This window comes from Carcharhinus amblyrhynchos, chromosome 32 (assembly GCF_965287045.1).
Source record: "Carcharhinus amblyrhynchos chromosome 32, sCarAmb.v2.hapA, whole genome shotgun sequence".
Lineage (NCBI taxonomy): Eukaryota > Metazoa > Chordata > Chondrichthyes > Carcharhiniformes > Carcharhinidae > Carcharhinus > Carcharhinus amblyrhynchos.
In genome coordinates, this window is record NC_137355.1 from 8,377,527 (window position 1) to 8,389,956 (window position 12,430).

The window sequence follows — 12,430 nt, forward strand, 5'->3', positions numbered from 1 at the left end:
GTGCTGGTTAGGGTGCACTGGCCGTGCTAAATTCTCCCTCAGTGTACCCAAACAGGCGCCGGAGTGTGGCAACTGGGAGATTTTCACAGTAACTTCATTGCAGTGTTAATGTAAGCCTACTTGTGACCTAATAAATAAACTTTACCCCAATGCCTCCCCATGTGGTGCAGGAACACCCACAGTGCTGTTAGGTTGGGAGTGCCAGGATTTTGACCTTTGACCTCAACCTCCCCCCCCCACCTTATTTGCCTATTTTATCACCCAATGAGGTAAAACGCAGCCTGTTCCAAACATCTTGTTCCACAGAAAGCAAACAGGGTAAATCACAAAGTAAATAGAATGAGTGTTAGCGGAGCTGTGTTGGCAAGGACTGGATTGACGGTGTAGTTCAGGGCAGGTTTGATGTATACGTACAGAAGGGAATGGAGGGGGTGAGGTTGAGGGGGAGGAGGGCAAGAGGTAACTAGTGCTGGACGGGGGCTCGAGTGAGCCAGTAACCGTAACTGTGCTGTCCGCTCTAATGTGACAAGTCTCGAGGGCCACTACGGCACAGGAAGGGACATTGTTTGACCATTCCTGCCCTGGATAACACGGGTGTAGAAGGAGGTTAGCTGACAGATCAGGGAGGTTGTTATAGTCAAAGCCCTGGTACATCAAAAGATGTGGTGAGGCAAGTAAATAAGAAGGCGAATGGAACGTTACCCTTTATTACCAGAGGAATTGAACATAAAAAAAGGATGTTACACAGGGCGTTGGCGAGACCACATCTCCATTACTGTGCGCACTTTTGGTCTCTTTATTTAATGAGAGGATGTAAGTGTGTGGGAGATGGATCAGAGGAGGTTCACTTGTTGTGTATCCTGTGTACGGTTTGTTTCATTTGTGCAAAGACTTCATTTTCAGATATTCCTGCCGATGTAACTAACCGCACTAAGCGTCAAAAATTAACTTGGCCACATTTTGAACTCGGCAAGCGTGCGGGGATCAGCTTGGAAAATTGACTATTCCTCATCAGCCAAAACAAGGTTTTTCACAGCCACGGCTGCAAACTGTTTATGAGAGTTAGAGACACAGTTTGTGCCAAGCGATTTCACCACGAGATAATGGAAAAGTTATAATTCTGTGTACAGCTGTACGTGTTCAGTGCGAGGTTTGGGTCAGGTCTGTGTCAGTATTGGCTTTTGCTAGTATCTCATTCTCTCTCTGTTTTGTTTGTAATGTGCTAATTTTAAATTCTATTCAATGAAAGAAATTCAACGTCCAATGTTAACTTTGTCTATTCTGAGGGATGAACAGACTGGACAACTAGACTGATACAGGAATGAGTTAGTCTTATGAGGCTAGGCTGGACCTGTTGATGACAGGCTGAGGGGCAGGTTCACGAGGACATCCACCCACTCCCTCCCCACCCTCCCGTCCACACCTGGCAAACTTTTACATCTTCACGTTAACCGTGGCCTGGTTAGTTCAATGAGGATGATGGTCTGAGGGCAAAGGTCAGCAGGTCATTGCCAACACCTCAAACCGTCAGACATTGACAAGGTTCAAGGTGAGGTCCTGCCAGTCACTCAAAGACATCATAACATTAAGAAAGAATGTAGAACATCAAATAAACCCATCGTGGAGCTTAACAGAGCAGGAGGCACATGGGAACAGCACTACCCTCCGAGTCATTCACATTCCTGACTGGGAACTTCCTGACAGAGTGGCACAGTGGTTAGCTCTGCTGTCTCACAGTACCAGGGATCCAGGTTCGATTCCCGGCTTGGGTCACTGTCTGCGCAGAGTCTGCACATTCTCCCCATGTCTGTGTGGGTTTTCTCCGGATGCTCCATTCTCCTCCCACAGTCCAAAAGACGTGCTGGTTAGGGTGCATTGGCTGTGCTAAATTCTCCCTCAGTGTACCCGGACAGGCGCCGTATTGTAGCGACTAGGGGATTTTCACAGTAACTTCATTGCAGTGTTAATGTAAACCTTACGCATGACTAGTAAATAAACTTTAAGATTTTTTTACTTTAAATATATTGGCCGTTCCTTCACTGTTGCTGGGTCAAAATCCTGGATCTCCCTCCCTATCAGCACTGTGGGTGTACCTACAACACACGGACTGCTGGGGTTCAAGAAAGCAGCTCACCACCACCTTCTCAAGGGGCAACTAGGGATGGGAACAGACACTGGCCTCTGTCTCCAGGGAAAAGCCCCGGGGGAGGGAATCCCACCCAGGGCCTGTGACAATGAAACACTCCCCAAATCACCAGAGCGCGGAGCCAGCCTTGATTATCTGCTCAAATCTTGGGCTGGGGCTTGAAGCTCGCAGTGCCAGAACCGAGCGCTGACCACTGGACCCGAGAGAACAAACTACCACCAGACTTTTGAATGGACCTACTTCACACTAAGTTGATCTTACTCTAGCTGTGACTGTAACACTACATTCTGCACCCTCTCCTTTCCTTCTCTATGAAGAGTACGCTGTGTCAGTACAGCGCACAAGAAACAATACTTTTCACTTTATACTGATAAATGTGACAATAATAAATCACAAAGGCTGAATTCACAGAATGATTTATTTTAATTTACAGAGAGAAGAATGTACAAATAAAGCACAAACCCAATTTGTTGTGTTGACTGCTCAGCGTAATGTGAAACTCTTTCTGATGTGTAAACCCTCAGCGGTGTACAGCTTGATACAGGTGTACAGGACTCACACAGGCAAATTAAACCCTACTGTCGGAATGAATGAAAAGCAAACATTAGGGACGATGTGTTCCAATTGATTGACTAACGTTCTGCTTTACCTGTTTCTCAGAGACCAGAAGTTAAACGAGTCGCTGAACTCTGAAGACTTCAAGAAGTTTCACCGCGGCTCGGTGAGTACTCGCTCCGATCTCCCACCCTCTCCGAGTAAGAAGCTCCTTCCTGGGTCCCCAACCCTCCTGGTGTGTCCCGCACTCTCTGGGAGCTCGAGCTGACCCACCAGATCACCAGTGTGGGCAATGCCCAGGAGGAAGACCATAGGAACATTTCAAAAAACAGAATTGTGTGTATTTATCAGCCTCAGTTGCTAGGGGATGGCACGGTGACACAGTGGTTAGTGCTGCTGCCTCACAGCGCCAAGGACCCAGGTTCAATTCCCGGCTTGGGTCACTGTGTATGTGGAGTTTGCACATCCTCCCTGTGTCTGCGTGGGTTTTCTCTGGGTGCTCAGGTTTCCTCCCACAATCCAAAATTGGATTAGGTGGATTGGCCATGCTAAATTGCCCCTTAGTGTCCAAAGATATGCAGGTTAGGTGGATTGGCCATGCTAAATTGCCCCTTAGTGTCCAAAGATATGTAGGTTAGGTGGATTGGCCATGCTAAATTGCCCCTTAGTGTCCAAAGATATGTAGGTTAGGTGGATTGGCCATGCTAAATTGCCCCTTAGTGTCCAAAGATATGTAGGTTAGGTGGATTGGCCATGCTAAATTGCCCCTTAGTGTCCAAAGATATGTAGGTTAGGTGGATTGGCCATGCTAAATTGCCCCTTAGTGTCCAAAGATATGCAGGTTAGGTGGATTGGCCATGCTAAATTGCCCCTTAGTGTCCAAAGATATGTAGGTTAGGTGGATTGGCTGTGCTAAATTGCCCCTTAGTGTCCAAAGATATGTAGGTTAGGTGGATTGGCCATGCTAAATTGCCCCTTAGTGTCCAAAGATATGCAGGTTAGGTGGATTGGCCGTGCTAAATTGCCCCTTAGTGTCCAAAGATATGCAGGTTAGGTGGATTGGCCGTGCTAAATTGCCCCTTAGTGTCCAAAGATATGCAGGTTAGGTGGATTGGCCGTGCTAAATTGCCCCTTAGTGTCCAAAGATATGTGGGTTAGGTGGATTGGCCATGCTAAATTGCCCCTTAGTGTCCAAAGATATGTGGGTTAGGTGGATTGGCCGTGCTAAATTGCCCCTTAGTGTCCAAAGATATGCAGGTTAGGTGGATTGGCCATGCTAAATTGCCCCTTAGTGTCCAAAGATTTGTGGGTTATTGCAATTTGCGGGATCGAAAGGTTTATAAAATGTTGAGAGGAATACATAGGGTGGATTCTCAGAGGCTATTTCCCAGGGCTGAAATGGTCACTACGAGAGGACACAGGTTTAAGGTGCTGGGGAGCAGGTACAGAGGAGATGTCAGGGGTAAGTTTTTCACTCAGAGGGTGGTGAGTGAGTGGAATCGGCTGCCATCGGTGGTGGTAGAGGTGAACTCGCTGGGGTCTTTTAAAAGACTTCTGGATGAGCGCATGAGATTTAATGGGATTGGGAGTTATAGATAGTTCTATGGCCTGGTAGGTATGGATATGATCGGCGTAACTTGTGGGCCGAAGGGCCTGTTTGTGCTGTAGTGTTCTGTGTTCTAAATATTTGGGGTTATGAGGATTGGATCTGGTTGGGATGCTGTATCAGAGAGTCAGTGCAGACCCGATGGGCTGAATGGCGCTGTAAGGATTCTGTGATTGTAGAAGATGGAAAAAGCATGTTTAAATGGTTGAAGGAGGAAGGTGATTTGATGAGGCAGAGTTGGCAATCCAAGTTCCTACAGTTACCGTCTGCCAGTGAAAACCTGGGGGTTAAACCTGTGGGCGCCAGTTGGTTCACGTTTCCAGAGAATGCCGGAGCCAAAGAGGGCATTCCGGATATATTACCGTGGGCAGTGTGGACGTCACAGTGAAGTGTTGGATTCCCCTATCACCTTTCTAAAACTCTGGGTGACCCCCCAAGCTGAATATTAACCTTTGACCCTGATGATCCAATCCCAGAGCCTCCAGCGCTCTTGAGAGAATTGGCTGAAGGCGTTTGTTACGGGGTGGATATTTCTATGTTTTCTTTTATTCATTTATTTGGGACATGGGCATCGCTGGCTGGCCACCATTTATTTCCCATCCCTAGTCACCCTGGCACTGAGTGGTTTGCTAGGCCATTTCAGAGTCAACCACATTGCTGTGTCTCTGGAGTCACATGTAGGCCAGACCAGGTGAGGACGGCAGATTTCCTTCCCTTTAGGTGAGCAGCTGAAACGCTGTAGCCCACAAAGGTCAGGGAGTGAGGGCTGGAAAATGGGATTAGAATGGAGAGGTGCTTGATGGCTGGGGCACACATGATGGGCTGAAGGGCCTCTTTCAGTGCTGTTAGACTCTCCAATGCTATAAACATCTGGAATTGTGTATGACCCTCTGAGAAAGCCAGATGTGAGAATGAGTCAGGCGGAAGCAGGTTCCTTGTCTGAGTGGTCACCGGAGAGAGCCCTGGGAAGGTGTCTTACTCTCTGGGGGTGAAAGCTGGGCTCAGCCCCGGGGGGGGAAGCTCAGCCCCGGGGGGGAAGCTCAGTCCGGGGGGGGGGTGGGCTTGGGGGGGGGGGGGGGGGGGCGGGCTTGCGGGGGGGGGGGGAGGCTCAATCCATCTCTCTGGGTCAATTGAGAAAGTGAACTTTCACCCCACGGCCTCCCTGTCTCCACCTGCTGGAGAATCAGAGTTATAACTGTTTGGGTAACCAGTCAGTGACCCTTTCACGTACGATGCTGCCCTTTGACCCCCCCAACACCTTCCAACTTAGAGCTCTCTGACCCGTGACCCTCCCCAATGTTGACCTCTGACTAACACAAAGCATGGACCACAAACCCACCCCCCCACGTACTAGAGTGACCCTGACCCTCTCCATAGTAGGGTGCTGACCTATTACAGAGCACCGGACCATAAACTCACCCTCACACACTTGAGTGACCCCCCCCTACACTCAAGAACGTAGTCATGACCCCTTCTGTCCCCCCCATTCCCACCCCGCCCCACACACACTTGAGAAGATAGTCATGGCCCCTTCTGCACCCCTCATTCCCACTCCAACTCCCTCCAAGATCCCTGAGACTCTAACCCTCTCCCCCACAACCCCTGTCCCTCCCAACTCCTGAACCCCCTGATCAAGAGTGCCTCACCTAACCCACAGATCACGATGTGGGGCAGGATTTTCCAGTCCCGTGCACAATGATGCCTGCCAACAGTGGGTCTGGAAAATCTCAGCTGTAGTAATTGTCACCATCTGCCAAAATATTGTATTTCTGTCCAGCTTCACTCACCAATAATTGATGCCAATGGTCTGGTCTCCTGGATAAAATTACTGAGACGAAATGCCCCATTCACATGTTTATATCATTTTGATGACAGTAGGAGGAACCAATGGGGAGGCCATGGCCTAGTGGTATTATCGCTAGACTGTTAATCCAGAAACTCAGCTAATGTTCTGGGTGACCCGGGTTCGAATCCCACCACGGCAGATGGTGGAATTTGAATACAATAAAAATATCTGGAATTAAGAATCTACTGGTGACCATGAAACCGTTGTCAGAAGAACCCATCTGGTTCACTAATCCCTTTAGGGAAGGAAATCTGCCCTCCCTACCCGGTCTGACCTACATGTGACTCCAGAACCACAGCAATGTTGGCTCTCCATTGCCCTCTGAAATGGCCTAGCAAACCACTCAGTTGTCAAGAAGGCAGCTCACCACCACCTTCTCAAGGGGCAACTAGAGATGGGCAATAAATGCCTAACCAGCCAGCGACACCCATGTCCCACGAATGAATAAAAAGCGGGTGGTGATAGAGAGTTGCTTTTCAGGCCTGAGGCCTGTGACCAGCGATGTGCCACAGGGATCAGTGCTGAATCCACTGTTGTTTGTCATTTATATAAATGAGAATAAAGGAGGCATTGATAGTAAGTTTGCAGAAGACAACAAAACTGGTGGACTGGAAGGAAGGTGGGTTGGCATGGATGGGTTGGGCCAAAGGGCCTGTTTCTCTGCTGTATTGCTCTATGATTCTATTGGCAGGATTTTATGGCCTTGCTCATCCTGAAACCGTAAAGTCAACGGAGCTTCCCGTGTTTCCCTCCCCGCCCGCTCCGATTCCCCTGTTCCCCCCTCGCCTGCTCTGATTCCCGCGTTCCCCCCTTTCCCATTCCGATTCCCGTGGGGGCAGGGTGGTATAAATCCAGCTGATGACTCTATAATATTTGAGCAGATTTATGAAGTTATGAGAGGCGTGAAATAAAATCTTTGTTTATTTCAGACCATAAAGAAACACAATTCTCAATATCACAAACTCTTCAAGGAAGTTCCTGAACAAGAAACATTGAGAAAAGGTGAGTCACTGGGACACAGAGCGGGCCAGTCACTGGGACACAGAGCGGGCCAGTCACTGGGACACAGAGCGGGCCAGTCACTGGGACACAGAGCGGGCCAGTCACTGGGACACAGAGCGGGCCAGTCACTGGGACACAGAGCGGGCCACTCACTGGGACACAGAGCGGGCCACTCACTGGGACACAGAGCGGGCCAGTCACTGGGACACAGAGCGGGCCACTCACTGGGACACAGAGCGGGCCAGTCACTGGGACACAGAGCGGGCCAGTCACTGGGGCACAGAGCGGGCCACTCACCGGGACACAGAGCGGGCCACTCACCGGGACACAGAGCGGGCCACTCACCGGGACACAGAGCGGGCCAGTCACTGGGACACAGAGCGGGCCAGTCACTGGGACACAGAGCGGGCCAGTCACTGGGACACAGAGCGGGCCAGTCACTGGGACACAGAGCGGGCCAGTCACCGGGACACAGAGCGGGCCACTCACTGGGACACAATAAATTTGTTCAAAAGAAATAATGTGCAGACACACATGGGTAGGAATTATTGTTAGCATATTTAAAATAAATTTTGTCCAATGATTACACTGGAAGCTTCCTTAGAAAAAAGACAATCCGACTCTCCGGGTTTATCCATGGTGGAACCTACTGCGGGCGAGAATGGAAAATTTGGCATTCCAGCCAAAACTCCATCTTTCTCTGCACCCTGGCTATGACTGTAACACTACATTCTGCACTCTCTCCTTTCCTTCTCTATGAACGGTATGTATAGCATGCAAGAACCAATACTTTTCACCGTATGCTAATACATGTGACAATAATAAATCAAATCAAATCACAGTAATTCACCTCGGAAAAGTGTCCATTGCAATCCGGAATCTCCCACTTTTCCCACCACATACAATGATCCAAAGTAATTTTCCTGATTTAGTAAGAATTGTTACTGAATCACATACTTGATCCATTCCTATTGGCCACCAGGCTGCTGATATAAACCAATCACACTCACAGCTTGTGGGATGACTTCCATCTCACCCAATCAGGATAGATTCAAACATGTGACCCACAGATGTTCCGCCATCTTTCTAACCCCTGGAATGAAGCACTGTGGGTCTGATTGGAGGGTATATCTGTGTCAGAGTTTCCCACAGGATACCTCTGAATTATCCAGCTGGCTGATCTGAATACCCAGAGGGTATTTTTTAACTTTATTTATGAGATTTGGGCTAGGCCAGCATTTGTTGTCCATCCTTAATTGCCCCTTGAGAAGGTGGTGGTGAGCTGCTGCAGTTCCTGAGGTGTAGGTACACCCACTGTGCTGTTAGGGAGGGAGCTCCAGGATTTTGACCCAGTGACAGTGAAGGAATTATTTCCAAGTCAGGGTGTGGTGTTCCCAGGTACCTGTGCTCTTGCCCTTCTAGATGATAATGGTTTGGAAGGTGCTGTCTAAGGAGCCTTGGTGAGTCACTGCATCTTGTAGCTAGTACATACTGGGCGCCAGTGGTGGAGGGAGTGGATGTTGTAGATGGGGTGCCAATCATACTGGGCTGCTTTGTCCTGGATGGTGTTGAGCTTCCTGAGTGTTGTTGGAGCTGCCCCCATCTAGACACGTGGGGAGAATTCCATCACACTCCTGTCTTGTGCCTTGTAGATGGTGGACAGGCTTGGTGGGACCAGGAGGTGAGTTACTGCAGGATTCCTAGTGTTCTTGTAGCCGCTGTATTTATACGGCTGGGTCCAGTTCAGTTTCTGATCAATTGTAACCCCCAGAGGGTCCAGTGAGGGTAATATCATCGAAGGGGCAATAGTTAGATTTCCTCTGCCAATGCCAGGCACCACTGTGGCATGAATGTCACTTGTCAGCCCAAGCCTGGATATTGTCCAGCTCTTGCTGCATTTGGACATGGACTGTTTCGGTATCTGAGGAGTCGCGAATAGTGCTGAACATTGCACAGTCATCGGTGACCATCCCCGCTTACGATGGGAGAAAGGTCATTGGTGAAGCAGCTGAAGATGGTTGGGCCCAGGTCGCTCCCCTGAGGGACTCCTGCAGAGACGTCCTGGATGGTTGGCCTCCATCTGCCACAACCATCTCCCTTTGTGCCAGGTATGACTCCAGCCAGGGGAGAGTTTGCCCCCCGATACCCATTGACTCCAGTTTTGCTGGGGCTCCTTGATGCCACGCTCAGTCAAATGCTGCCTTGATGTCAAGGGCAGTGACTCTCGCATCATCTCTGGATGTCTATGTTTGAACCAAGGCTGTAATGAGGTCAGGAGCTGAGTGACCCTGGCCGAACACAAACTGGGCGTCACTCAGCAGGTTATTGCTGAACAGGCGCTGCACTGTTGACAATCCCTTCCATCAATTTACTGATGATCGAGAGTGGACTGACTTGGGGGGGTAATTGGCTGAGTTAGATTTGTCTGGCTGTATACAGGGCAACTTCCACATTGCCGGATAGATGCCAGTGTTGTAGCTGTACTGGAAGAGCTTGGTTAGGGGAGAGGCCAGTTCTGGAGCACAGGTCTTCAGGATTATTGCTGGAATACTGTCAGGGCCTTCAGTCAGTGCCACTCAGAGTGAATGGAATTGGTTGAAGACTGGAATCTGTGATGTTGGAGACACTCTGATGTCAAAGTAAGTTACCCAGACACTAATCCTGATGTGAGATAAGAACTGCAGGAACTGTAACTAGGAAAAAGTTCCATAATTCAGCATCGTTCTATCCTGCCTCCAAAAGGGCAAGAACTGTGTGTGTTTAGTGATTTCCTCCTTTTCCCCTGTTCCTCCCGCACAGTTTATTCCTGTGCTTTCCAGAAGGATATCCTGATCCAGGGCCGTCTCTACATCTCCAGCAACTGGCTCTGTTTCTACGCTAACTTCTTTGGAAAAGACATTAAGGTGCGTGACCGCCCGGAATCGCCTCCGGCTCATTCTTATATTTACCGTAGTCAGCTGGGGAACCCGCGGTGGAGGGGCAACTTGGGCGGGGCTGGAAGAGCCCGCCAGCAGAAAGGGCTGGAGAATTCAACCCACGTTCACAACACAGAGACAGGCCGTTCAGCCCATCAAATCCATACTAGCTCACCATAGAACAACCCATGTTGTTCAATCCCACAGGTGGCTATCCAATTTCCTTTCAAAATAGTTCACTCTCTCCACGTCCATCTCCCTTGCTGGTGGTTGGGTTCCTGGTCATTGCCACTCACTGCATTGAAAGGTTCTCCTGACCCCCCCTAACCTCCTCCCCTGCTTTATCATTCCCCGTACCTCCTGCCCAAACTCTTGAATCAGTGCCCGTGTCTTTGTACTGTCAGCTTCTCTGCCTCTAGAGTCATAGAGGTTTACAGTATGGAAACAGGCCCTTCGGCCCAACTTGTCCAGTTTTTACCACTAAGCTAGTCCCAATTGCCCACATTTGGCCCATGTCCCTCTACACCCACCTTACTTATGTACCTGTCCAAACACTTTTTAAAAGACAGAATTGTACCTGCATCTACTACTGCCTCTGGCACCTCAATCCAGACACTCAGCACCGTCTGTGTGAAAAAATTCCCCTTCTGGTCCTTTTTTTATCTCTCCGCTCTCACCTTAAACCTATGCCCTTTACTTTTAGACTCCCCTACCTTTGGGAAAAGATATTGACTATCTAGCTGATCTGTGCCCCTCATTATTTTATAGACCTCCAGAAGGTCACCCCTCAGCCTCCTACACTCCAGAGGAAAAAGTCCCAGTCTATTCAGCCTCTCCTTATAACTTAAACCATCAGGTCCCAGTAACATCCTAGTCTTTCCTACACTCTTCCTAGTTTAATAATATCCTTTCTATAATAGGGTGACCAGAACTGTACACAGTATTCCAAGTGTGGCCTTACCAATGTCTTGTACAACTTCAACAAGACGTCCCAACTCCTGTATTCAATGTTCTGACCGATGAAACCAAGCACGCCGAATGCTGCTTTCACCACCAGCATCTCCCTCGTACATTCCTACCACCACTCCCTCTTGCACCAACCTCCCCCTGCCAGCACCACCCACCCTCTCCCCGCCCCCAGCACCCCGCCCCAGGAGAACAAGCTCAGCTTCTCCGACCTCACTGTGGAACCAAAGTCCCTCATCCCCGGAATCGTTCTGGTAAATTCCACTCCACACCCTCTCAGGTACTCTCCACCGGCTTTTCCATAGTCCCTACGGCAGAGATGGCCTGCCATTGGCCGGTGTCAGAGGCATAGAATAGAATCATAGAATCCCTACAGTGTAGAAAAGGCCGCTCAGCCCATCGAGTCTGTACCGGCTCTCTGACAGAGTATCTTACCCTATCCCCTCAACCCCACACATTTATCCCATTAATCAAACTAACCAACACATCTTGGGACACTAAGGGGGCAATTTAGCATGGCCAATCAACCTAACCCGCACATCTTTGGAGTGTGGGAGGAAACCGGAGCACCCAGAGGAAACCCACGCAGACACGGGGAGAATGTGCAAAGCCCACACAGACAGTGACCCGAGGTCGAAGTTGAACCTGGTTCCCTGGCGCTGGGAGGCAGCAGTGCTAAGCAGTGTGCCGCCCCTTCCAGTCCCGCACCTTCTGCTGGGGAGTGTACCACAGTGGGTCACCATCGTCAGGACTGGAAGATCACGCCAACGGAAAGAGCTGGAAACTTTTGGCCAACTTTCCTAGAATGTGGTGACCAGAACTGGATGCCGAACCAGAGCTTTCTTAAGGTTCAACTCAACTTTGCAGTGCCCTGTAACTCTGTTTATGAAGCTCAAGCCCCCGTATCCTTCAATAATCCACACTCAGAAATTCCTCCCACTCTCTCCACTTCACTGATAGTTACAGAATCCTAAGGGTTAATCACATTGGATGAAAATTTACAACAGGATCATCATAAGGGGGTAAACAGTGAAGAGAAATTATTAATTTCAACAACATTGATCTCATATTACAGATTAATCTGTTGGTTGAAATGTCTGGAGAATGGACAGTAATGAGCTGGCATAGTGGTTAGCACTGCTGTCCAGGGACCCAGGTTCAATTCCAGCCTCGGGTCACTGTCTGTGTGGAGTTTGCACATTCTCCCCGTGTCTGCATGGGTTTCATCTGGGTGCTCCGGTTTCCCCCCACACTCCAAAGATGTGCGGGTTAGGTTGATCGGCCACGCTAAATTAACCCTAGTGTCAGGGGGATTAGCAGGGTAAATATGTGGGATTACGGGAATAAGGCCAGACTCGATGGGCTGAATGGCCTCCTTCTGCACTGTAGGGATT

General features: G+C 49.4%; 1 protein-coding gene across 3 annotated transcripts in view; it reads left to right on the forward strand.

The window, feature by feature from the left end:
• LOC145360736 (GRAM domain-containing protein 2A-like) overlaps nucleotides 1-12,430 on the forward strand; it is a 63,280-nt gene that overhangs the window by 38,875 nt on the left and 11,975 nt on the right. For all 3 annotated transcript variants that reach the window (XM_080216118.1, XM_080216116.1, XM_080216115.1), the window contains exons 3-5: nucleotides 2,807-2,867; nucleotides 7,083-7,155; nucleotides 9,955-10,058. In XM_080216118.1, coding sequence (XP_080072244.1) covers nucleotides 2,807-2,867; nucleotides 7,083-7,155; nucleotides 9,955-10,058 — 238 coding nt within the window. The remainder of the gene's footprint in view (nucleotides 1-2,806; nucleotides 2,868-7,082; nucleotides 7,156-9,954; nucleotides 10,059-12,430) is intronic.